This window comes from Prinia subflava, chromosome 15 (assembly GCF_021018805.1).
Source record: "Prinia subflava isolate CZ2003 ecotype Zambia chromosome 15, Cam_Psub_1.2, whole genome shotgun sequence".
In the NCBI taxonomy this organism is placed as follows: Eukaryota; Metazoa; Chordata; class Aves; order Passeriformes; family Cisticolidae; genus Prinia; species Prinia subflava.
The window spans coordinates 19,072,094-19,099,019 of NC_086261.1; the positions used below are offsets into that span (position 1 = coordinate 19,072,094).

Sequence of the window (26,926 nt, forward strand, 5' to 3'; positions counted from 1 at the left end):
GCCACTTGTTGGACAAGGGGCAAGACTGCAAGGAGGGACCTGCCCTGTAGGCTTTGGGTGGGAGGATGTGTTTGTTTTCCATGTTATATGAATTTATTTTTGTTATTTCTAACCCAGCATAACTCAGAGATTTTTGTCTCTCTGGTTTGTAATGGAATAAGATACAGTTTTAGAAATTAAAAAGCTTTTAGTATGCAAAGTTTAAAGGATGAGAGATAGGCAGAGTTAGTTCTGTTCATCTCCGCAACCACAAGCCCCACTAATTTCCTCAGAGACTTGCAGCTGAAACTTTCTCACCTACCTGTCACACTGATAGAAATCCTTGTTCACATCACCTGCTCTAGACATTTCTGAATTTAATAATCTTCCTGGCTCATTCCCAGCTTGCCTCTTGTTTCTGCAGTCTGTTCCTGTGTTCCAAATTACATCATATTTTTTATTAGATTTGTTAAATTTTTAAAATTTATTTTGCACTGCATTAAATTTTTTGTACCTGTTTGTATTTCTTCTCTCAGTGTCTTTCGTGAAACTCTTAGTCTTGTTCTCTTTCTTTTCTCTAATTGTCTTTGCTGTCTCCAGTTTCCTTTACTTTCACTTGGGATTTTTCTTCGCTAATTCTCCCAAACTGATGAATTCACCTCTTTTTTATGGGCAATGGAGAAAAAAAAGATTTGTCATTTGTATTTGCTTGTGGAAGTGTAAACCAAATGGAGAGGGGCGAAGGGGGAAACCTTCCTTCTTTGCAATGGAGAGGGTAGCTCATGCTGGTCAGTGAGGGTGGCTAATTTCCAAAAACACTATTTCATGGAGATGGAAAGGTGCTGAATATGTTCTTTAATTTGATTGAATGTTTTTCTTGCATTTCAATGCTTGGAGGCTCCAGCAAATTTAGGGAAAGTGAGTCCAATCATAATTTCCTGTGTTGGTTCTCTGACGTTTATGGCTTTGGTGCTGAATTGGTGCTTCTGTTCAGATGGGGACAACTCCAGGGATATGGAGAGATTTGAAAATAAAATATTTCTGCATTAGGTAAAGAAATTTTAATTTTTGTAAGGTTTAAAGTCTATATTAGAAGTTCAGTTGCTACAATGTATCGTGGAGCGTAACTCAAGTGCAATCCAGTTTGAAATGCAACACACTGTGAGCCTGCTTTCTGAAGGCTCAATGTAATTTTTTTGACAGAACTTTTATATAAGATGATTGCATTTGGCTTAAAACTGAGGCCAGCGGGATTTCTGTGAGTCTGCTGATTTTCTGCTTTGCTCTTACATACATCAAAGCCCTGTCACACAGCAGCCACTTACTGCACATGCACTGGGATTTTTGTTAGCTTCAGAATTAAACATGAAAAAACCTTGAGCAGGGGAACTGCAGGGAATGCCCTGAGAAATCCTGTGTTCCACTGCTACAGGTCTGGTACTCAGGGTTCTGTACTCAATGAATCCAGGTTGTTCCTGGGGGTCACATAGCCCTGGGTTTGTAGCATTGCCAATACTAGAATAATAATCTTTTGTTTAAAGCTACATTTCCTAGAGTTATACTTACTGTCACCTTCTTCTTTTTTCAAAAATTTAATTTACTTTATTGTTTCTATGGTTGAGAAGAAGAATTTAAAAATGTGTTTAAAGTGCGTTTTAAGACTAGAACCAAAGAAAAGCAGTTCTTACTCCAAACACTGGTTTTGGGAACACACCCATGGCTCTGCCTGCTTGGGTTGTGTTACGTGGTTGGGATGTGTGTAAAGTTAGAGCAGAGCCCTGACTGGATTACAGCCATTCATCCTGCATGGGATTTTTAGTGAACAAATGCTGGCAGTAACGGAAGTTCTTAGTCCAGTATCTCTGACAATTTTCACTGAATTTACATTTTGTCCTACAGACTTTGTAATAGGTAATTACAGCATTACAGAACAATTCTGTGTGGCCCACATGGTGGTTTATATTATAGTCTGCTCAGGAGCTAGATAACATTCTTGCTCAATGATACCAATTCTCCTTTCAGAATTTTATTAGTACTTCAAAACCTGAGGTAGTTTAGCTCAACCCTGTAGGTACCAGCTGTTTGTGCTATTTTTTCCTTCTTCAGTTAGGTTTTTGTTCTTCACAGATGACTGTAACAGTAAAAGGCTTTCTTTTTCTTCTGTTTAAAAATGCTTTGTACTATATTTAGCTTATCTCTTGGTGTAAGCAAGTAAGTTATCTTTAACTGCCACTCAGGTAATGCAGCTTCTCAGAGTACATAAAATGAGAACCTTCTATGGTGTAATAAATCATGTATTAGTCAGAATCACTTTACTTTTGAATTGCCAGGAAAAGGGCTTGTGGAATGCTCTGAAAGTCACATTTAACTTGTAGTGTCTCTCTTTCTTGTTATTAAGTATTTTTAATGTTCCAATTAGAAACAGGTACTTGGAGAGTAGCAGACATCTCTGTATCTTAACTTAGCAGGGTTGTTTTGAAAATAGCAGGCAGACATCTCAACATGTTTTTTGTGGGTTTTGAGAATGACAAATCTTGTTTCACCACCTGTACTAAAACAACCTGTGCATCTCTGGATACTGGCTGCATTCTGTGGTTGCTGGTCAGAGCAATATGCTCAAGTGGAAGGTGGAAGCAAATCCTTTTGAGGATTCTGTGCTGACAGGTTCCACAGCAGCTCCCACAGGCATGGACCCACACTGGCTGAGTCTCTCACTGCAGGTTTTGTTACAGAACACTGTCTGATATTACCTGCTTTCTAAAAGGCGCTTAAAATCTCTGAGAGAGCAAATTCTCTCTCTTGTATGAGATCGAGGGACCTAAAGTATTTTGTGTTTGCATTCTAGCTGTTCTGCAAATTAAAGATAGGAGAGTTTCTCACTCTTTTGTGCTATGACACTATCAGTCTTGTCTTTCCACCATTGCTCCTAATTATTATTTATTATTAATACAACACCAAAATTGCTGATTTCTGGAGCCATTTCATTGGAACCCTGAGCAAGGCAAGTTCTGTCCTTGCTCCTGTGATACAATGTGATAGATTTTGGGCTTGTGGATGAGAGGAGAGCAGATGATGGCTTTCACTCAGTGGTAGTTGCTTTGGCACTTCTTCCCGCAGTGCAGCTGTGTTGGGATGCCACAGGCTGCTGGGTGGGCTCCAGGAGGGTGGTGGGGGTGGCTGCTCTGCAGACAGAGGTGAGCAGAGGGTTCCTTTGCTGTTTTGCAGGCAAGAACTGGGACCTGACAGCAGCTTTGAACGACTATGAGCAGCTGCGGCAGGTGCACACGGCCAACCTGCCCCAGGTGTTCAACGAGGGCAGGTTTTACAAGCAGCAGGAGCCAGAGCAGCCTCCCCAGGTGACCAAGGCTGAGAGGCCCTGCCTGCAAAGGCAGGATGACATTGCCCAAGGTAAGAGCTCCTCTGCGGGGTTCTGAGGGATGGCTGGGTCTCTAACCTGTCTGCTTGGGAGCTGTGCTTGGCTGCAGAGAGTGGGAGGCCCTGTGCCAGCAGCCTGTGAGCTGTGCCATTGTCACAGTGCTCAGAGCTGCTGTTAGACCCTATTTTTCATGTTTTGGTGGTTGTGAGCTCTGCCTCAGTTCTGCAAGATGTTTTTTTTAATGTGTGATTGAAGTTAAATATGTTGTCCCCAAGCAGTCCTGTGGTACTCATGAAAGGAGTTAATTAGAGGGTGTCACTCTTGTATGTAGTTTTCTATGCTTATTGAAACAAACAAACAAAAAGGTTTAAAAATCAGTATTTCACTCTTTGCATTCTTAATCACAGTGTGTGAATAGGGTGTATGAAGACTATGACTTTCAGCTTTAAAATTTCATTCTTTTCTGGTTCCACAGAAACTGTCTCCTATCCCCTACTGAATAGAAATTGAAACCTTAAGAAAAATTAGTCAACTACCTCCAACAGATAATTTCCAGTACAGGATGATAAGCATTAGAATTTGCCTTTTTGTTTGCAGACCTCTTAGGGGGTTTATTTCAGATCTCTCTCTCTCCCAACTTCTGGCTTGCATTTTTTTCTACGAATTTCTCAAGCAGCTGTAGTTTGCACCAAAATAAATCTGCAAGTCTGACAGCTTGTCATGTAGGCAGGTAATAGCAGTAGCCTGGTGATGGCTTTCTGTGCAGCCATTAAAAGGAACACAAGGGCTTCCCTTCTCCTGCTGCCTCTTCCCTCCTATTAAGCAGGAAATAGCATCAGTACTGAGGAGTTTCAGTAAAGCTTTTTTAAAATTGCTGACTTTCAGCAGAAGAGAAGGAACTGGGGTGCTTCTTAGGACTCCTTAAAGCACTGAATACAAGTAAAGGGAGGAAGAGCAGCACAGTTGATAAAACCATGTCCCTTCAGCCTCTTTGGGATACAGTTTGCACCAAAATGTCCATCCGATGCTTAGTGGGTGCAGTAGGTAGTGTGGCTTTGACCACCTGCACTGACAGGAGTTTGGCTGCCAACTCAGTGTGTAGCTGAGGATCTCCGGCTCAGGGAGCCACCTCTGACTGACAGGGGGGGCTAGGGGTGTTCAGGGAGGAGCAGAGAAGGGAAAGGAGCACCTTGGTTTGCACCGAGGAGTGGAGGATGCAGCCGGCAGGGGAGGGCTGGGCTGTGCTGGGAGGGGAGGTCACATGGAGCTGCTGCCCTGCACGTCAGTGCCCCTGCTTAGGGCATTTAGCTGAGATGTACAGGAGGAAGAAACAAATGCAAGTCAAACCTACCCTCTCCCTCAATTTAGGATAATTTACGGAGTGCAATTTAACTCTCAAAATTACAAAGACTTTGATCCATTAGAGAAACAAAAATTTCACAAATTGTAAGAAAGTGAATTTTAAATAACCACTAGTCAGTTTGAGATGTCTTGAGTTATGTTAAAGTAAGCTTTAATTAAGTGATTGTCATCTGTCTGTCAATAAATTTTTCTTTCAATGAATCTTTAAAAACCTAAGATACATCAAGAAAAAAATTTATGGGAATATTTGTCTTTCATATTTTGTTACTTTTACTGCTGGTCTGTTTTGCTAGGAGAGTCAAGTTCCTCTGGCTTGCCAAAGGGATCTGCAATAGGAACAAGCAATCTTTTACAGTAGAGAAATAACCTGAAAAAGGTAGCAAACCAGATGTGGAATAAATTCCTAGTGCAATAAATGTGCATTCAGCAGCCTTGGCATTGCCTTTTATGGCGTGGTACAGCTCTAAGTTCTCCTTGGTTTCTCTGCAGAAAAGCGTCTTTCCAGAGGAATCTCCCATGCCAGCTCAGCCATCGTGTCCCTCGCTCGCTCCCATGTAGCAAACGACTGCAGCAATGAGCAGTTCCCTTTGGAGATGCCCATCTACACATTCCAGCTGCCAGACCTGAGCGTGTACAGCGAGGACTTCCGCAGCTTCATCGAGCGCGACCTCATCGAGCAGGCCACCATGGTGGCGCTGGAGCAGGCAGGTGGGTGGCACCTCCGGGGGTCACAGGGGACCTGTCCAGCATTGGGGCTGGCATTTCTAATCCTGCTTCACCTCCAGAGATTGTGCATCCTGCCTGGGAAATAAAAGCCAGAGAGTAAAAGCAACCTCCGTGTCCTTTGCCAAATATATATCCCAAATCCTCTGTTTCTTTTAAAACATTATAGAAAAAGTGGTCCAATTTACTTAATAAAACAAAGAAATTGGGAAAGGAAGGAAAGGGCTGATGGGGAAGTCATGCAATAGACAAGGACACGAGTCTGGATGGTCACAGGGGGTTGGTACTTCCAGCTCTCATGAGGAAATTACATTGCAGTGACTATGAAAGGAAACATCTTCAAGTTCTGTTGCAGCTTGAGAAAATAGTTTTTAGATATGTATTTTATGTATTTATTATTTTTTAAAATAAGAAACTACATAATTTTAAAGTAATACTTCAGTATTGCCATGGGGAAAAAAAGTGTAAATATTTAAAATTGATGTTAATTTACATCTATTAGTAGTTTAAAGGTTTAAGCTAATTTTGAAGGATATGGATAAATCTATTTAAAATTAGTATTGGTGCCTTATGAAACAGCAGGAGAGCTAATGAACCATGAAATGAACACATCTGTATAGTGAAATGCCCAACCCTGGTGATATAAAAGAATTGCAAAATCAGATTTCATGGCTGCTTTTGGGATATGGAATAGATAGTTGCTTTTTTGTGTGTGTGGATTTCTCCACTGGCTTGTGTGACACTCTGGATTGATCTGAGATTCATTCTCCAGCCCTGGTGCCCTGCATGAGCCCAAACTGATAAAGTGCAGCTCCGGTTTGGGGCAGGAGCTCTGCTAATCTGGTGTCCCACTGAGTACTTATGAGGGGTTGTCATGTTCTCTTTTTTGGCTTTGGTAATTGAAAAGCCAGACAATAATAGATAATTAGAGAGTAGCCCCAAACAGTACATACTTAAGGAAAAAGAAACAAAACCTACAAACAACCAGAAGAACCCCAAGCAGTGTTCAGAAAGCCCTTTTAGTTTGAGAAATAGCAGCATGCAATAAGGTAGAAATGCTGCCAGGCATCTATGAAGCATGAAAACTGCAAGTCACCTATCAAGAAAATATGTCCAGTTTCTCTAAGAACTAGCTAACCCAAGGAGGACAGGGGGAAATTAGGATCATTCTCCCTCTGGCAGCATTCTCCCTCTGATTCCATTGGGTATCAGAAGATGCCTTGGTACAGTACCACTTTTGACCTACCTGCTTCAATGCAATTACAACCTTTAGTATGAGCAGAGGCTTTCTGACCTTAAAGTCAGAGAATATGTGAATTTAGAGCTGACATGCTCTAATCCATACAGAGCTGGCTGGCTTTGAACTTGAAATGGCTGCAGAAACCACTGAATTTGTTGCCTCTTAGCATTCCACTCTCAAATCTCTCTGAAAATTACAATAAATCATTTATTCTTTTTGCACATTAATTAGGGCAGTAACTTGACACACACTGGAAAAGTGCCTTCCTCCCCAGAGCCTCTTGCATCCTGGAAAGGAGAGGATTTTACCATTTGAAATACTCAGGGTTTTCACCACAGGTTTCCTTGTAACCTACACAGGCTTAGTTTACTTTGTGAGCATTTAATTCAAATTACCTGGAACTTCCTGGGAAACACTTCTGTATTTCAAATAAGTTAAGCAGATCAAACAGTTTGCTTAAGAAAATCATGTAAGGCTTCATAGAAAAAAATCTTTTGTCAGGGTTTTAGATGTAAAGATATTCAGTTTCCTGCCTATTTTATTTATTTTGTTTGTTGTACAAAATTAAGAGACTGGGTTAATAGGAAAGCCACAGAGTATTAGACATTTGTTTGACTATGAGCATTAGACTACCAAGTTTGACTATGGTTTGGTCAATGACATAAAGAAAAACTAAAAGGTGAGGTGCATTCCCTGCAAAGAGCCTAAAATCTATTTCCAACCAAATCCCATGAAGGATGTAGCTTTTGTGTAGCTAAGGTTGGGGATGTTGTTAAAGGAAGAGGGGAGTGTGCTTGGATATAATGCCATGAGTTTCAAGAGAATAGAAATGGAAAAGAGACTGATTAGGCAAAAGGAGGAGGAAATTTGCTACAAACTAACAACTTACTACTGCCAAAGCCTGGACTGGAAAGCAGAATTGCCACTAACAGGTCACACGTGGGTTCTGAAATGGCCATATGAGCTGGGTGTCTGTAAAAGCCTGTAAGGTTTTTATGTTCTTGTTTTACATGCTTAAACTGTTGCTACCTTGACATCTATATGTGACAGCATGTCCTGGTTACATCCTATCTGTACAGAAACTCAGAAGAAAATTCCCAATTTACTGCAAAGTGCTATGTGAGGTGATAAATAAAAGGCCCAGAGAAAGGCAGTGTGATTTATTTACTCCCCACTGCTGCAGTGTATTATTTACTCCTTAATATGATTGCTTTCCAAATATTCCTCTGAAGGGATAGAATGCATCACATTCATAAAAAACATTTTGAGGTTTTGTCCATCTTATAAACTCAACTGTTGATTATTGCCAGAATTGGCATTAGGTCAGCTTGTGAGTAATGGGCAGAGCTCTGGGAGCTCTGGCAGGAATTGCTGAGGTTCTTCCACAGAGGATGGCTCAAGGTACTGATAATATTTAATGAAGTCTGTGTGAAAGCAGTTTTATAATTCTAAATATTTTGCTGCAGCATGTTGATTTTCATTATAGACACATGCTCCCCTGTTTGCTGTTAATGCATGGGTTGACACAAAGAGAGATATAATGGAAACTTCTGTACCGAAGCACTGTGTTTTAAAAAACAGTTCAGTGTTTTTAACCGAAAGAAGCCCCAATTCTATTGCAGAGCTGAAATATAATTCAATACAAATAGTACAAGTATACTGTATGAAAGAGCAAGAACTGTTTTCCTACACTTTTCTTTCTGGCTCGTGTTTGTGTTTTCTAAGAAGCATTTTATACAGCTACAGCCAAAGTAAGCAGTAATGTGCTGTGAAGCCTGGGCTTCATGTCCCCCCAAACCAATCCACCAAAATGGTTGAAATGTTTGATCTTACTTTTCATTTATGCTCCATTTTCCTGTTTTTTCTCTAAAGGGACTCACTATGACTACTAGATTTGAAAAAAGAAAATGCACCACTTTTTTGTTATAATCCAATAATAAACTCATATCTGCTATTTTTTCAGTCAGCCATAAGCTTTGTGATGTTAACCAAGCCCCCAAACGCTTTTTGTGGAATGCACTTGATGGAAGATCCCTTTTATAGAAACCTCCTGTTACTCAAAAGATTCATAAACACCAGACTTTGGCATTTCTTACCAATAGATGTTAGTTAATCTGCAAAGCAATGCCACTCATTCTTTCCTTTCGTTCTCCCTAAGGTCTGTCTGATTTTAGGTCTTCTAACTGTGCTTTACACAGCACCTTGGTGTAACTTATTGCTGAACATGATTCCACCAAAACATTCTGCTAAAAACAGGTGGCAAGTTGTTATTTCACAGATGCAGGAGTTTCTAAAAATGATCTTGTCATTTCCGAAGGCTGTCTAATAGTGCTTTAAATTAAGTTTCTTTATTCCATATTTAATTTAGAACTCAATAAGCCTTTGTACATTTACAAACCAGCTGCTAAAATCATTTGAGGATTATCAGATGTGCTTATTGATCTGCCATGTATCTTTGCACTGTGGTACTCTTAACCCATTCTGACTAATTGCAATTAAATTCTGTAGTTCCAAGTACCCAGAACAAATAACTGGGGTACATAATAAGTATTGCTACACTATTTTCCCCCTAATGTGTATTACCTGTAGTTACAAATAAATGTCAATCTAATGTTGTAATGAAAACTTATTAATAGAGACATTTATTAGTCTGAACTTCCTTCTGTTTTGGGGTTTAACCTTAAGTGCAAGACTGCCTGTACCAATATATAGATGCTGCTTCCTCACAGCTTCCCAGTCAAAAAATCAGGGGAGAAAAAATCTGCCTGTTGCATTATTCATTCAATTATTCACTTGTGCATTACCCACAGACCTGCCAGCTCTTGGGAAATGTACCAGCTCTACTCATCCCTGTTAATCATCTGCCTTTCCTCATCCCCAGAGATGTTACACAATTACCCCCATTTGCCTTCTTTGTATTAGAGGTGCTCACATGACCTTTTAACCAGGACTGAGCACTTTGTTTGCTACCACATGGCAACCTGTGTGCCAGGAATTACCCACTTTTAGTGTGGGCTTGGGCACTGATAGTCTTCATGACTTGTTTCTTCATCGAATATCTGTCCTTTTGCCAGGCTTTTCCAGAACCCATCTCTGCTTTATAATCTGTGAAACATGCTTCACATAGCAGTGATGAATAAGTGATTCTCTAAGTATTCCCAAAAGAGAAAGGCCACATTCTATACAACGCCTCGGGCTATGCTTTGGTGTCATTTTAATTCTCTGATAGTCTAGCTGTTGGTTTTAGTAGATCTAATAATGATTTACACTATAGGAAATGAGAGGAGAATCAGCTGTTGAAACAATCCATCTGATTGAAATAATTTACTTAAACCTACCTTTATAGTAACACATCTTGATTACCACATACATATTACTTTTGTCTTTTGACATAAGAAAAATTCCTTTACTACCTTAATATAATCTGTCATGCGTGTGTGGGAGACCAGTGTCGATTATGTTTAGGAGCTGACAGCAAGGCTCATAATAGTATTAAGGCAATAAACTCCTTGGAAATCCATCCCTGGATGCAGCATATGGGACTGGAAGATGCAAATTAATTGAAGGTGTTCTTTTCTTTTCTAGATCTGTGTAGAAGATAGTTTCTCTGCCTCATTTCTAACCTTTTCAGTTGTGACTTCTGCCATTACATTTAAGCTTGTTTGCCACAGAGGCTGTTCATGGTTACCCCTTGTTATAAATGCCAATCAGATATTCCAATTTTAAATAATAATTTGGTTTATTAATAACAAATCAAATTACAGAATTTCGATAACCCACCAACAGCGGAGAAACTTGACAGAGTTTTCCCGGGAAATGTCAAGGGTGAACCGTGAGATACAGGGCCTGGCAGCAGCTATCTCCCCCAATGGTTCACAAATTCGCCCTGTTTGGGGCTTGGGTTTTATACACTTTATTTAGCCCGTGGCAATATTTCCCCAGATTCACCATTGTTTCCCCACTAACTATACAAATTCGGGAGGCTCCCCAACCAAGCAGAAATGAGTTCTTTTCTTAGTTCAAATGTTAATGTCCAATTTCAATAGGTCCTTATAGTTGATGAGTGGTCGAGATATGGATGATGTGGCTTGATGGTCTGTGAAGGTGGCACCCAAGGTGTGAGTTGCTGGTGCCAGATTATCTCCGGGGTCCCTCCCTGGTGCTTGGGCAGCTGCGGGGCTTTCCCGGAAAATCCCTTTGTTCTCTTATGAATGGAGGTGTCAGCGGTCTCGGTTATGAATCCCTTTATTCTCTTATGAATGGAGGTGTCAGCGGTCTCCGGGCTCTCAGTTTCGCTGTCTGCTGCAAAGTCTCTTTAAAACATAAACCTCTACCTGATATCACTTTGTACAACTTCATAAATTTCTAATTTATCATAAGAACATGAATTAACCATCTATGTTTATAACAGCCCTGCTGCTGTGTGTTTGCCTGCACAGAGCACTGCTCCTGTCCCGGTTCCTCTCCCCTCTGACAGCTCTTTCCTTTCCAGGACGCCTCAACTGGTGGTCCACGGTGTGCACGAGCTGCAAGCGCCTGCTGCCCCTGGCGACCACCGGGGATGGGAACTGCCTCCTGCACGCTGCCTCTCTAGGTAAGGGACAGTCCGGGCAGGAACCTGCTGCCACAGCATTCGCTGCTCTGCTCTAGCCCAGCCAAAGCTCAGAAACACGTGAGATGCAAAGATTTGCGTTAAAAGTCTGATGCTGGAGCAATATGTCCTTCACATTTTGCTGTAGTGTTGTTTCCCTCAAGCATGCCTAAAGCGGGAAAGGAAAAGGTTTCTCAGGATATAGAAGTATAACTGGAACAATATCCAAACCCAAGTATCACAGACACCAGTGATCTGTATTTTCCTTATATTTTCTGTGTTCCCAGCCTAACAGGTGTGGAACAGGCAAAATCCAGGTGCTTCTGCAGGATTTTCCTCATGATTGTCCTCATGCAAGGAATTTCACTCACTCTTTGATTTTCTTCAGACAGTTCTCTGGTGTTTCAAGAATGCAGTGTCAAGCTATTATCTCTTTTAGTGCCTTGTAGGGTTTAAGTATACGTGAAACAGCATTTGAGGTAGATTAAAATAATTTCCAGCTGATAAATAATTGTTTATACAAGATTTCTTAAGCCTTTCTGCAAATTAGTAGAAACTTGTGAAGCTGAAGGTCTTTGATGTGCTTTCTACATGCTAACCTATTATGAGGACAGTTAGATATTTTGCAGTTGCTAAAATCTTGCACCAAAAGTACTCTGACAAGTGACTTTTTAAAAATACTGGGATTTTTAATGATTTGAAGAGACTCCTCATGTTGAAAGAAGTAGTAAGAAAAGAGATTTTGCTGTTTCCAAGGATCCTTTTATCTTTGTTTATTTTGTATGTTAATTACTGCAAATATTTGGAGTATTTTGAGCCGAACCCAGCAGCTGACAATGTGGTGAGTGAAATGTGGCTGTCTGTAGGCACAGGACTGGGACAGCTCTGCTTTCTTTTGGTGTACGTTACTATTCCCTACCATATAAAGATGTTTCATTGTCTTTAAATGAACTTGCTAGCCTGTGGCTGGTTGTATTTGTAGACTTCCCATCATCTTGAATGCTTGTCTCTTCATTTGGTGTTGAGGCCAAAGGAAATTTCCTGATGTGTAAGAGCCGGAGCCTTTGGGGCCGGCACCGTCCGTGATTCCAAGAGGTGCCTGCAGTGCTCATTAACGTCCTTGTGCCTGCTGGCACCTGCAGCTAAAACCAACCTGTGCACTGAATATTCCATGGCTTGCAGCAAAGTTGGAGTTGCCTGCAAGCAAACACTGAACCAGCTCAAATCCTTGGTCGTTCCTTCATCAAAGTTTAAAATGTGTTGGAACTCCCTGTTGTTGTTCATTAGCTTAAAATGACTCTTCCTTTTGGAAACCTTAAAAATAGCGAGTGAATTATTTGCCAGGGAGAATCTTCAATTATGTATTAGCTCTTTCTATTTCACTGTAGCTTCTTCAAAACTGAGTGTCATCTTGTGCTGCCTTAGGGATGTGGGGATTTCACGACCGGGACCTCGTGTTACGGAAAGCTCTCTATACTATGATGAGAAGTGGAGCTGAAAGGGAAGCACTGAAAAGAAGATGGAGATGGCAACAGACTCAGCAGAATAAGGAGGTCTGTATGGCCCAAAGACAGACTTGTTAAAAGCGCTCTTCTGAAGTTTGCTGTGGAAGTTTTAATTGCTATCAAATTCCTTGTGCTGCCATTTTGTATGGGGAAAAAGATACTTGTATTTGAAATTTTCATACTAGAATGCAAATGTGTTGTAGCTTTGTGGGTATAACTATGCAGAATTTTGTGTCCAAAAGGTCTAAGATGCATTTGGAACCTGTAGAAAACTAAATGTGTTATTTAGCTATCAAAAGAATTTAAAAATGAGTGTATGAAATCCACAAAAGAGAGAGAACTCCATTTAGGAAAAAATTCCCAGAATCGTGAATTAGGATTTTTAGAGCTGTGGCCAAATATTGAGTGGAAATGTTCTAACTAAAATAATCTGTAAATTTGGTTTGACTTTTGATTAAAAGCTGTACCTTTAGCACATTACTATTTTCTGAAGATGTCTGTGCCTAAGCAGTGGCTAGAAAAGCCAATTTCAGGAGTAATCCTACAGGCAAACAAGTGAATGTGCTAACTCTACAACTGGTATTTTAGATCTTTTGAATAAGTTAATGTTCTTTCAGCTGAGTAGGAATGTTGAACTATTAATGGTCGCAGACACTGAACGGAGTCTCGTGTGGAACTGGAGTTAGCAGTGAGCACTGGTGCAGTGTTGTGTGCAGTGTCCCTGTGCTCGGGGCGTGTCAGCAGCGCAGTGACAGCGTTTCCCTGTGCCCGCAGTCAGGCCTGGTGTACACGGAGGAGGAGTGGGAGCGCGAGTGGAACGAGCTGCTCAAGCTGGCCTCCAGCGAGCCGCGCACGCACTTCAGCAAGAACGGCGGCACCGGCGGCGGGTGAGTGCGGCCCGCGGCACCGTCCCGGCCCCAGCACGGAAACACAGCCCGGCTGAGGGCTCACAGCACCCCCAAACTGCCCTTGCAGCTTCAGACTCCTCTGGCAGGGCAGAATTATCTCAACAGCCCAGTAGAATATTGAGCATTTTGGTGATGTTTGCTTGTACGGTTACCAGCCTAACTTGAGGTTACTTTGTATCCAAAAGAGTCTGCCTTTAATAAATCCTAATTGCTCTGCTTGTCCAACAAGCACCTTGGCAGTACCACTTAGCTTTTTTTCAGGAATATATTTGGGAAAAGGTTTGGGATGAAACAGTATCTACAACTGACCCACATACAGAATCTGCTTTAAATAGCCACTGTGATAAACCCCTCACTTTCAGTGCAGTTATCCCCAAATGACAGGATTACTGAGCAGCCTTCAGAATGCAGGAGCTTTAGCTTTTGTGCCTAGTGTTTATCACTAAAAATATTTAGTGTTTGCTCAGTGCATGATTTTCTCTACCTACTGTTTCCTCTGGAGAAAATCATGTGTGGTGATAAGTAAACTGACAAAATAAAGCACAATTAGAGTAACAAAGTTTGTAGAAAATACTTTTTGGGCTCTGAAAGAATATTTTGTTTTCCCTTTAACCTTTTGATTTTAAGGACAGATAATTCTAGGAATCCAGGAGGGCTTTGCTTAGAAAATTGTCAGCCACAGTGTGTCTCATTTTCTTCTATTCTGAAGTGAAAAAAATTATTTCCATTTTAATCTCTAGTTTGTTTCCTGTGTTTGGAGATATTTTTCTGTTGATGCATTTCAGTTTTCTAATGCAGTTCAGTTCATATTTCAATTACACCTGGTCATTCAGCCCCAATTTTCTCTGACTTGTTCTGTTTCATTCTGTATGTTCCATGTACCACATATTTTCAGTACCTTCTACTCAGAGGTGCCCTCAAATGTTATCTTTGCCAGGCAATCAACCTTCAGTTCCCAGGTACCTACACAGGGAGCAGTACTAGCACATAAATAACCTTCTCATCATGGTTTGCATTTATCTTTTTTCCCAATCAAAATAAAGTACAAATAGCCAACAGTTAATTTTTTTCTTTGAAATAGTCAAAAATGAATCAGGCAAGAAACTTATCCTATTCAAGATGTGAATGTATACTTCTCTTTACATTCATTCCAAAGACAGAATGAAAGTGGCAGAATGAAATATTTTTTCAATTTAATGAACCCATGTTCAAAGTAGGGCCCTTGACAAGGAGAAGAAATATCAAAATAGTATTTTTGAGATGGGGTATATTATGTCCTCTAGTCAGGTGCTATATTAAGCAGCCTTGCACATCAGTCTTTGAACTGTAGATGAGATGTTTTCCTTTGCTGTCAGAATTAGCTAAAGCGTCAGAAGTTGTATCTGCTTCAAAAGCATTCAGTGACAAACCTAAGGCTGGAATTGTGCTGCCTCATTCACCTGCAAACTTCTTTTAGTTATTTTTCAGAGTCATCTGTGTGCAAAGGAGATCAGCAATTGTCACTAAATTTCCCAAGATTTCTCCTTTGAGAGCACTTTCATTCTGAGGCTGGGAAGTTGGAAAAAGAGAAAAAGGAAACACAGAAAAACCTGGTTCTTAAGTTCTTGTTTCCAGCATTTAAAGCAGAGCAAACTTATGAAGGAGATTCTTGTTTTGAAACAAATTTGCACATCTTCCTGTAAATGTAAAAAATGAATTCTAGATTAACGTAATTGCTTCATTTATCTCCATTTACAAGCAAAAGCAGGGGCACTGAATTGAAGGAACTGCACTGAAAAAAGGAAAATGTCTTGTACCCTGTCTTTTGTTAAGAACCTAACTACTGCCATCCTGCTCAAAAGAAATTTCCAGCCCCTTCCTTCACTGTGCAGTTGCCAGTCAGAGCCCGTTCTCGTGTGAGAGTGAATATCACTGCTGTTGTTCACTGTTGAACAGCCAGGTGCTGTCGTGGTTTGAGCTCACACAGACCCTGGAAGTGGATGGTATTTGTACTTACTGTCACCTCCTAGCTGTGTCTGTGCCCTTGGCATTGTCTTACTAATGAATTCAAAGGACTGGAAATGGGGAAGAAGGGAGGGAATACTGCTGTAATCTTCCTGTGTGTCATCAGAATTGAGTTTGAGGCAGAAACCCAGAACATTTAATCAGGAAGTGCCCCTCAAATGCAAGTGTCCTCTCAGGCTTTAGACTTGGTTTGGTTTTCAGAGTGCTTCAACAAACAGCTCTTCATACACAACTCCTGCAGCTATGCAAGACCTCACCTTGTACAGAATTTAGTTTAGACCATTTAACAAGACATTGCCCTAAAATGATTTTTATTTGATCTGGTGTCTGTTAAAGGAGTGATATTTCTTTTAAACTGTTCAGTGTATACAGCAGTTATAGGGTGTAGATAGAAATGGTTCATTATAACATATTTATTGATTATTAGCTGTAGTTTCTGAAGGCTAATGCCTCTTTTTATCTGGCCTGTTTTCAGTTCACATAAAGTACTGAAGCCAAGCACAGCCAAATTGCTGTGGTGATTCAAATATGGAACCCAAAGCATTCACATTCTGTTTCCTTTCCTTTAGTCAATTCAATATACCTTTCTTTCCTGGAAGAATGAAAGGGAATGTTCCACTCCTGTGCAATTTCCTGTGTTTGAATTGCAGCCTGCTGCTGACAAACACTGTAAGGAAATCAAGGGAGAGGTTCCTACACCTACAGCTGCAGCTGTGGTTTGTGCTGGTTTTCATTTGGGGATTGCTAAGCAGGAAAAGAAAGGTGTCAGAAATAGAATGGAGGCAAACTGAGCCCTGAACTCTGAAATTATTCTGATCTCCTGCTTCTGGCAAATCAGCAGGCTGAAGAACTTTATCCCTGTCATGTCATTTCAGTGCATCTCAGCTGTCTGAGGGCATTGGTCTCTTGCTCTGTGTGAATCCCAAAACAAGCCCTAAACTTGGAATAGCTCTTGGAGTCTGTTAGACTGAAAATCTGGAGCTGTGTGTGGGGAAGGAAGGCAAGGTTACTACAGGGAGCTGTTAGAGGGAAATCCAAGGACATGAGAACAGATCTTGCTCAGTTTACAGGGGAGAGAGCAGCAGCCAGCCAGGTGGAACAGCAGGGTAGGTGACTTTTCCCTTCCAGCTTTTTGAAAGAGTATTTCTTTCCTTCCTGGCTGCAGTACAAATTGGATTTTCCATAAGAGAGGGAGTCTCTTTGGAGTGATAGGATGGTGTCTGCTGTGTTTGGACTGGAGGTACCAGATGTCCTGTAGGTCAGACTGAGTTTTTTATTTTTGTTTTTCTTTTTATTAGTAATATGCTCTTAGAATTGAGATAATTTATTTAGTCAGAGAGCTCTGGTTGAGCAAGATTCTGCAATGCAGATTTACATGCTCTTATATAGGTGGATTTCATTATTTAAAGTTAGCTTTACATAAACAGAGGAATTATTTCAGTTTCCTAAATTTCCTTTGCTTCCATGTTTTATTGACGAAATTATTTTGTCCACAATTTTCATGGTTGTGTAGCAGCATGCATAAAAGATCCCTGAAAAAAATGGAATGATCAGTGGATCAAAGGATGTGGCAAGTTGCTATGGATACTTGTTAATGATGATTTCTCATTCTCATTAATCTTTAGGAAAATTCATACTGAATCCTCAGCAAGTGGCACTGAAATGATATAAAACGGGCCATGTGAATTACTGGCAGTGATGGTAGAAAATTGAGCATTGAGAAGGTTTTCCAGAGAGGCTGTGAGCTCTTTCTCCTCGGAGGTACCCAAAGGCAGGCTGGACACAATTCAGGGCTTTGGGTGGCCCTGGTGGAGCAGGGGCTCAATGAGGGGTTCCCTAGAGCTCCCCTGTGACCTCAGCCACTCTGCTCCTGTGGCAGTGAGCAGTAGAATGTGTAATAGCAGAGAAGGGTTTGAAATGGGAATATGATCACAGACAGTGAATCAAGCAATGTGGGGATGTGGTATTGAAGAGGAAAAAAGCCCAGTGGAATTCTGGAGTTTGTGCAGTCAGGCATGGCATCAGCTGGTGAAAGGGATGGAGATCCCTCTGATACAGCTGTATCTGGAATATGCCTTTCAGCTCCAGAAGCCTCATTAACTAGGAGATGAGGAATAATTAGAGGATTTGAAGGAAAAAATTAGGACTGATAGGCTGGAAATATTAATGTGAGAAGATAGCTGGAAACCTTTCTGACATATTGTCTTGCCAATAACACGATTCTCCTGAGTTTCTTTTGGCTGACAGATTACTCTGAGGTGACAGAATAGACTGCACATGCTGAAAAGCTGTCACAGCCAGCTGTGGAGAAGAGTTCAGTAAGAAATAAAGGAAGAAATTGCAAAGTGAGGAATGGTTTGAACATCAGGAATAATTTCCTGATGGGTCTGGTTAGCAGGTCTGGATGCAGGGAAGGAGAGGTGTTCCACTGCTAGAGCAGGAACGTCCTGCACCAGCCTGCTGGTGATCATTTCCACCCTGCTGTGCTCCCAGGCTGGGAGGAAAGATTGCAAAGAGAAGTTCCAGGGATGGGCTGGATGCTGCCAGACCTCTGAGAGGTTGCTGTGTTTGTCCCACACACTCTGGAGCAGTGACCAGGCCCTTCTGCTCAGCTACTGCTCTTCACATACACAGAAAATCACCGCAGCCATTCTGGAGGTTCCTGCACAGCTGGCAGCAAGAGGGCAGGTGCTGCCCCCATTTAAGAGTGTGCCTGTGTCACCTTTATTTGGCTCTGGGTGTATTGTATTCTAAAGTGGCACTCAGCAGTGAATTATCAGCTTTGCTTTTGTCTGCTTTCCACAACCCTAGCATTCATTTTTCAGTCTTCTTCCATCTAGTTTGTTCTTGTTTTCCAGGCAGAGGCAAAGCTTTGAGATGTGGCGCTGACATTAATGACATTAAGCTGGGAAAACAGAAAAGGGATAACTGAATCCAGAAATTGATTAAATTGTTTATGCAGTCATAGAAGGGCTTGGAAGTGGTAAGCTAGAGAAGTGGGGACTTGAACAGGTTTATTCTTGCAGTCCAGATAAAAGAATGACCTGTTTGTTAGAAAATTGACTTTCTAGGTTCACTTCTAAAGGTGCTGGGCATTTCTGTCTCCTGGAAGATTGTGGGGCTGATCTAAAACATAATGATACTAGTTGAACAACTTCGTTTTAAAATGCTGCTATTATTTTATTTACAAAACTGCATTTTCCTTTCAATTTCTTTTTACCTTTTTCTGTGATTGAAATATGGGTCTCAGAAGAGGGAGGATATAAGGGACAGTGAAGAAGAAACAGCTGTTGGGGTGTGGTGATCCACCAAAGTCTCACGGTTGGTTCCAGCTGGCTCATAAACTCTTAATGCTGTGTCTTCCAGAGTGGACAATGCAGAAGATCCAGTGTATGAGAGCTTGGAAGAATTCCATGTTTTTGTCTTAGCCCATATCTTGAGAAGGCCGATTGTTGTAGTAGCAGACACGATGTTACGAGACTCAGGGGGAGAAGGTAAGAGCTTTTATTAGAGATCCATGCACCTCTAAATTGAATCAGTTGTAAAATGACACCAGCAAAAGATCCAGCTGGAACATATCAGTTCTTACAGCAGAGCTGCTGCCTTTTTCTGAAAGAAAAAAAAAGGAAAATGCAGAATGATATTCAATGCATTTCTATTAGATAAAAGTTTAAAAATACAGGGTAAATTTCTAAGCCTTGCTGAGAACCTCTTTATCCTAGATACTCACTATTAGCTTAAATAACTACCACATTACAGAACACAATACAATTCTGACTGGTCTAAGTGTACAAAGCTCTAATTTTGCCATGTTATTTAGGTGCCCCTTAAAACTCTGCAGAAATCAATCCAATCTGACTTTGAAAATTTGAATTTAAAATGTGTGTATCCTGGATTTTTGTTTTTAATGACTCTTTTGCAGCTTCTCATTCAAAAGTTTCCAGAATGCTTTATTCAGTTTGCACATGTGAGCACACAGATGTTAGATCTGTATGTGGATCCACCTGGACACAGTCTGAGCAGGACTCAGAGGATGAAATTCATCTCACTTTCTACCATGAACTAACAGAATTCTAATTCATGATAGGGTGTTACTTCACTAAAGGGGGATGTTTAGCTGATTAAAGGAGGATGTTAAGCAGGTGATGGAGTTTACAGAAATTTACTTCCACAGGAAAATACTGCATAATTTCAGTTTCCATTGCAAATTATGAACTACAAGTAATGGTTGTAGATTATTCTGTAGATTATTGAAAAACACACCTGAAAGTGCAGTCATTGGTCACAGCCAGAACGAGGGGTTCATGAGGGGAACATCTTGCAAATATTTCAGCAATAAAGTCTCATATTTTTGTAGCAAAAGAAAAATAATTGGTTGGAAACAAAAACAGTGAGAGAGCTTTCCTTCCCAAACTTGCTGTTTCCCATAATTATATATATAAACAAGTGTAGAATCTTTCAAAGGAAAGTTTTGCTCCTCCAGATGGAGCATCCCTTTCATATTCTACTTGTAGGATTTGAGTCTTTCCTTAACTTTATCATGTGTATGTACATTCAGAGATATACAATGTGTGTGATGAAACGTGTGGGATATAAACATTTTTGTAATGTTTCTTATGGAAATCTGTTAATGCAAGGCACAAGCAGAGCAAAGAGCTGACAGTGTATTTACTGATGATGATTAGAAAATAGTTCTGCCTAGAAGCATCACAGGAAGGTACAACTCTGCTTACATGCATGGGAGTCATCAAGATTTTGTTATAAGACATAATATCTTTACTAAGAAACAATCAGACCAAGGAAAATTATGTAAGAGCAGAAGGTTTTCCTTCTGGTTCTTCATATATTTCCTGACATTTTTATAATGAAATTTTACCTGTTGTTGTGACTGTTTTCTGCACTGATTGCTTTAAGCTGCTCTCCTGGAGCTCTGAAGATATTGCAGCACAATTGTTTATAAAACTCTTGCTTGTTCTTTCACATAGTTGCAAAAATCTCCTTTTTCTCTCCAGCGTTTGCACCGATACCATTTGGAGGAATTTATTTGCCACTTGAAGTTCTGCCAAACAGATGCCATTGCTCACCTCTTGTGCTGGCCTATGATCAGGCCCATTTCTCTGCTCTTGTCTCCATGGAACAAAAAGACCAACAGAGGGAACAAGGTATGCTTTAAACATAGCAACGCTGGCTTATATATTGAATACAGTGCACAAAGTACTTTCTTTTACCTGTACGTGTATTTATCTATCAGAAAGGAAACAGTACTCAGTAAATTTTATTGCTGCATGTTCAGGAGTCTGAGTGGCCTTATCACAAGACAATGGCACAGTCAGTCCATTTCTTCCTTTCTAATCACTGGAATAACAGCAACAGACTGACAGGAACTTCATTTATCTCAGGCACATCCATCTGCCTTCAGTACCACAGGTCTTACAAGAGCAATAATGTTACAATAATGTTAATTGTCCTTCTTGAGGTTAGCAACTGCCTTTCTGTAGGATCTTCCTGCACCTGTATTCTCACAGGAAAGGTGCTGAGAAAGAAACCCCTACCAGACATCCAGCACAGCATCAGCAACATTAAATACTGACTTTCATGTACAAGTTCATCCAGGTTAATTACAAGGGTGGGTGAATCCAAGTGGTGTTTGTTTTGTGTGACCTGATTGTACCTCTCGTACTTCAGGGCCTTGAATGCACAGGCTTCAGTTGTGCAGAGCAGCAGAGAGCATTTGGCATTTATTCTGGGATGGAGGGAAGGCTGTGTCTGCAGCTGCCAGGGTGGTGCTGTTGGAGACTGCAGCAGCATCCGCAGCACTGCCATTGCCCTGCGTGCTGTGCCAGGAGGGAAGCGGGCTCAGGGATGCTCCAGCAGTGCCTGGGCTTTGCACCTGGTCAGCAGAGCAGCTCTGGCACATGGCAAGGGAGAGCCACGGTTGTCAAGTGTTAGCAGCAATGGCATGGGGGCCTCAGCACGTGGGCAGATTTTGAGCTATCAGAAGGCAGCTTAGAGCTGCACCTTCTTAGCAGCATCCTGGAGAGCCAGGCATTCATAACTTGCAGTATTTATGCTCTAACCAAGTGTCAGGAGCAGCATCTGAAGGTGTCTGAACTGCTGCAGGTACATACACACACGTTTAAGCAGCTGCTGAGCTCTCTATGGAGGAGACAGTTTGTCTCTATTTGAGAAATATGTGTGGTCAAATAAATAGTGATGTGAGTGCCTGAAGTTCTGCTTTGGCATCGAGTCCTGTATCAGATCATTTAAAACAATACTATAAATAGATATAAAGAGAAAACATGCTAATAGCCCCTTGTCTGGAGAGGATTTAAAACACATTTTGACACTTCTTTTTAAACACAGCACACAGCCCCTGGCATTCTGATGGTCGCCAGGGCCCCTCTTGTTTTGAAATCCAGTGTCTGATTTTAAATGGGAGAATATTTTATATTAATGCAGGCTCTACTGATGCAGATGTTTTGTGTCTTTTTTTATGGAAAACACAGTCTGGGTCTCAACTGAGACCTAGAGATTGTTTCCTTGGCATTGGGGCTTTCCACGCTGCCGTGCTCAGTCCGAGTAACACTGGGAAAGGTGTGGCATGGTGGAACAGCACCGTGTCAGCCTCTGTGTCAGCATTTTATTGTCCTGGCACGTTCAGAAAGAGTTAGTTACTTTTTAGATGAATAGTGGCACTTGAGGCTCGAGGATGAGAGCTGGGGAGTGCTGTGACTTCCTTCACAGCACAGAAGGCAGCACACCCAGCTGGGAGTGGCACAGGAGTCCTCTGAGTGTCTCAGACTGCCGTGGACACACCAGCAGCTGGTGCCTGTCACTGATCCCATCTGTTGGAGTTAGGGCTGGTAGACTGTGCTTGAGCAGTGTAGTTCCAGCTAGAGAGCCACAGCCAAGCGGGACCAACGCTGACCCAAGCTGCAGACCCTGCTGGGTGTCAGGGAGGTGCTGCAGCCTGTGGGGTTTGCTGTAGAAATGAACGGGATGGATCCTGCTTGCAGCTGTGACATAAAAATACTTTTCTGCCAGGAACTTGGGGAAATCTTACATTAAACTCCAGCTATCAAATAAAGTTCCCTGAGAGAGGAAACCTCTTGCACTGAAGACAAAATTTTCAAAGTCCCTCACTTTAGCAGATTTGTTTTCCATGAAAACAGCAGTGCTTCACATCAGCCTCAGCCTAGAGAATGGGAACGTTAGAATGGGGAGACAGTCAGCACTCAACTCAGTGAACACACTTCTGACACTCAGAATGTGACAGGGTAAAACAACAGTCACAGGCTAGAGACAATCAGCTCTAAGCTTTGTTTTGTACTTTGTATTTTAATAAAATGGAGTATCACTAAGCATTTTTAATAGGTATTTTCACTATCAGTAGAAATAGCAAGATTTAAAAGGGATTCTTTAATTTTTTTTAATAAAAAATATTTTTTAGCTATGTGAAATTACTTAGTTTAAAGCTGCCTGTGGAGAAGAAAGTCACATTTACTTTTTGAAGTTTCCATCCCAAAAAGAGATGGCTTCAACTCTCTGGCAGTTCTTTGCTCCAAGCTTTCCATCATCACCTGTCCTAGGATTACATTCACATTTCCTTACCCGGCTGTACTTGTAAAACCAGGTGCTACCAGAAGAGAACTCCTGGGTCGTGAACTTACAACATTACTTCTCCTAAGTTGCCTTCTCCTTTAAATGGTTGAGGTGTTGTGCTGCCAGGTCAGAGGTCAGTCCAGTCAGTGCCTGCTGGTAACTCAGTTAATTGGCAGAATATGCATTTTCCTTGTGAGACATGTTCAGTTAATTGATTTCTCAGTTATTCCAGCCTCTTTTTTGCAATAATTTCATTGAGCACATTAGGGGAAGCCCTCATATTACACCAGGGAGTGTTAGAAGTGTGTTCATCTGTCCCATGTGCTGTACACTCGTGATGTTCCGGTGCCCCAGGACGTGGCGGTGCAGTGAATTCTGAACTGCAGACCGGGGCTCCCTGCCCGTGCCCCCGGAGTTTCCCGAGGAGCTGCGGTCCCGTGCAGGGCCGGTGTCCCCCCCTGCGGCGGGGGAGCGGCGCTGGCAGGGCCGGTGTCTGTGCAGGGCCGGTGTCTGTGCCCTGCGGCGGGGCAGCGGCGCTGGCAGGGCCGGTGTCTGTGCCCTGCGGCGGGGGAGCGGCGCTGGCAGGCCGGGCTGCGGTCCCGTGCAGGGCCGGTGTCTGTGCAGGGCCGGTGTCTGTGCAGGGCCGGTGTCTGTGCCCTGCGGCGGGGGAGCGGCGCTGGCAGGGCCGGGCTGCGGGACGTGCAGGGCGAGGCAATGCCCGGCGCGGCCGGCAGGGGGCGGCGCCCGCGGCTCCTGGGCCTTGGGGCCTCTGTGCAGCGGCGCCGCCCGAGCCGGGAGCGGGAGCGGCCTCAGCCACGGGGCCACCGAGCCGCTGCAGCTGCCGGGGCGAGGAACGGAGTGTGTGTGACCGAAATGCTGCGCCCCCGCTGTGACAGTGCGTGTTTGCTGCACCGCAGAAAGGGTTACGAACAGCATAGAACCCCCGGTGCGGTCAGGTTTCAGTAACTGAGTGTCACGGTGTTTGGGTGGCTTCTCCAAGTTTCTTTGCCCTTGGATTGTCTGGAATGAATACCCAGGGCAAGTCCTGAAGGGGGCTAGTGCAGGAAGGTAAATGCCTTGATTGGCTGTCAGAGGAGCAGCAGTGACCTGCAGCATGCTGAGGATCCTACCCGGGCCCTGAACAGCTTTCACTTGTCTTCCTAATCAAATGGGAGCCAATCGGCAGCTTTAATTAACACTGACATTGCTTTATTTCTTAGTCTCTTGCTGGTGATGAATGATAGACACTCTGTGACATCTGAGTGTGGTCCCTGCATGCTGAGTATAAAGCAGTCATTAAGAGGCAGAGCTTGAGCAGAGAGGGGAAAGAGCAGAAGAGCAAAAGTGCTGGGCAGCAGTGCTGGGCTGTAAGAACAATAATGGCCTTTGCACTCAGCCTGACCTCTTAACCCATATGTATGCTGATCTCTGCTCTTCAATTATGTTCGTTTAGTTTGAATCCAAAATCACTGTAGCTGCCTCTTGCTTTGTTGCTTAATGCTGATATCAATATATTTTTACTTCTTTGACGCTACAAAGGTACTAAACTGAAAAGACAAAATAATTGACAAACATGTGAATCTCTGATTCTGAGAGATAAGCAGGAATATTGCAACATTTTATTGCTTTCTGCTATTCTAATGGCTCTGTCTCCAGGAAATGTTGATTATACAGAACAAATGGCCATGTGGTTCTCTCCAGAGGTCTCCCCTCCTCCACAGGTGACTATCGTTCACTCCAGGAGCAATCAGTGTATTACCCGCTCCCTCTTGTCTTTTATTGCACAAACATGAAAACAGGCAAATGGAGCCCAGTATAAATCATTTGTGGTGCTCTGGATGAGGCAATTCTGCAGCACAAATTCTGCCCTTCTTGAAGCAGCGATTCTGCTTTTCACAGCTGAGTCTTTTCTTCTTTTTGTCATTTTTGTTCCCCCCACCCCAATCCTTGTTTCTTCTCTGCTTCAGCGGTGATCCCCCTGACTGACTCTGAACACAAGTTACTGCCTTTGCACTTTGCGGTCGATCCTGGGAAAGACTGGGAGTGGGGAAAAGATGACAATGATAACACCAGACTGGCCAAGTAAGACCTTTCTGTAACTTTGGTGTTAAGCAGTAAAATGTCTTGAGCTGTACCTGGTTGGAGTACTGGGAGAACTGCCAACAGCCAGGGCTTGGTTCATGTGCTCTGCTCACATGGCAGAAGACACGGGGGGGCCTTCAGCTGACAGTCTCAATCAGGCTGCTGTTACATCTCTCCCTGTTACGAAGTATTGCTTTTTCTTTCAGGCTTTTTGACTGTTTGTTCCCTTCTTTTTTATCTTTAGTTTGATTCTGTCCCTTGAGGCAAAGCTTAATCTTCTGCACAGCTACATGAATGTAACGTGGATCCGCATCCCATCTGAGACACGGGTAAGGTAAACCTCGCCCTTGGTCCCGCAGCGTGGGGGACTCGAGGCACAGCAGGCCAGGCTGCCTGCACACACCTCGGTGTCCTGGCAGCAGGGACAGCCACTCACGGCTCACTGACACCTATCAGGCTCACAGAGTCTTCTGGTTATTTGTTTTAATTACACTGTTGCTTTTACATTTTTCGCTGAAATGTGTCTTCTAGTTTAATTTTTCTGATATATATTTCAGTAGATTGTGTAATTTAAAGAAATCTTTTCTCACAGCTTTGTTTTCTCAGACCTTTGTCTTGCTCTCCCCATGCCACTGTTAGGTCACCAGTTTCTTTCTGAGAATGCATTTGCACCTGTGAACAGCTCCCAGTTTAGAGTGGCTGATAAAAGGCCACAGGCTGGCACTGAACTGGAGCCTGCCTCTCCCAGAGAGCTGTTTTAGAACCGTGCCCAGCTGGCACTGAGTCAGCTACAAATTTCTCTGCAAATTGCATTGAATAGATGGAGGGGTTGGGCTGGAAGCAAAAGGTTGCTAGGAGAGGATGGAGGTGATTTAGGCAGCCTACACAGATGGGGTTTGAACAGAGAAACAGAACACAAAAGGAGAAGGTATTTTAACAAGCTGCAAGAGGGGGAAAATCCATTTTTTTACTATTTCTGCAGCAGTAGCTGCCACATCAGAAAAAGGAGAGTCAAAATGGTCCTGCAGTTGTAAGTGGTGAGCCCTTGTGGAACCTGGGTTACCTCTCCCTGCTCACAGTTGCTGCATGAGCACCGTAAGGTCACTGTGGCACTTTCCCCTCTGCTCCCAGCTGGGTGTTGGGGTGCTCAGGGCTTCCTGGGAGAGAGCACATGGAAGTATCCAGGGACAGAGGCAGGCAGGTATTTCTGTACCTGAAGTATATAGAAGCACTGAGCTTAACCCTCCCCATGTCCTTGTAGTCAGTGAAGTGGTTCAGAATTATCTCTAGCAGATTTTAACTTCATGGTGCCTGAAAGCAAGACTGTTCTGCAAAAGTACCTGAACAGAGTCCTGTTTTAAAATACCCTAGGATCCGTGCTATTGCATTTTCAGAGAAGGTGTTTGATCATGTTATCTAAAATATAAAGTGGACCTCAGACTTGTGACTGGTTGTATTCCTCAGTGTACTCGCTTGAGTTTAGTGTCTGATAGTTCAGATGAGATGTTTAGCTCTGGTGCATCATACCTTTGATTTTCATGCACCAGAGACCTA

The 26,926-nt window shown here is 42.4% G+C and overlaps 1 protein-coding gene across 4 annotated transcripts in view; it reads left to right on the forward strand.

Annotated features, from left to right (window-relative positions):
- OTUD7A (OTU deubiquitinase 7A) overlaps positions 1–26,926 on the forward strand; it is a 101,951-nt gene that overhangs the window by 67,756 nt on the left and 7,269 nt on the right. For all 4 annotated transcript variants that reach the window (XM_063413080.1, XM_063413079.1, XM_063413083.1 and 1 more), the window contains exons 8-16: positions 3,205–3,387; positions 5,207–5,425; positions 11,173–11,274; positions 12,697–12,824; positions 13,551–13,663; positions 19,055–19,182; positions 20,701–20,850; positions 25,258–25,372; positions 25,617–25,701. In XM_063413080.1, the coding sequence (XP_063269150.1) occupies positions 3,205–3,387; positions 5,207–5,425; positions 11,173–11,274; positions 12,697–12,824; positions 13,551–13,663; positions 19,055–19,182; positions 20,701–20,850; positions 25,258–25,372; positions 25,617–25,701 (1,223 nt within the window). The remainder of the gene's footprint in view (positions 1–3,204; positions 3,388–5,206; positions 5,426–11,172; positions 11,275–12,696; positions 12,825–13,550; positions 13,664–19,054; positions 19,183–20,700; positions 20,851–25,257; positions 25,373–25,616; positions 25,702–26,926) is intronic.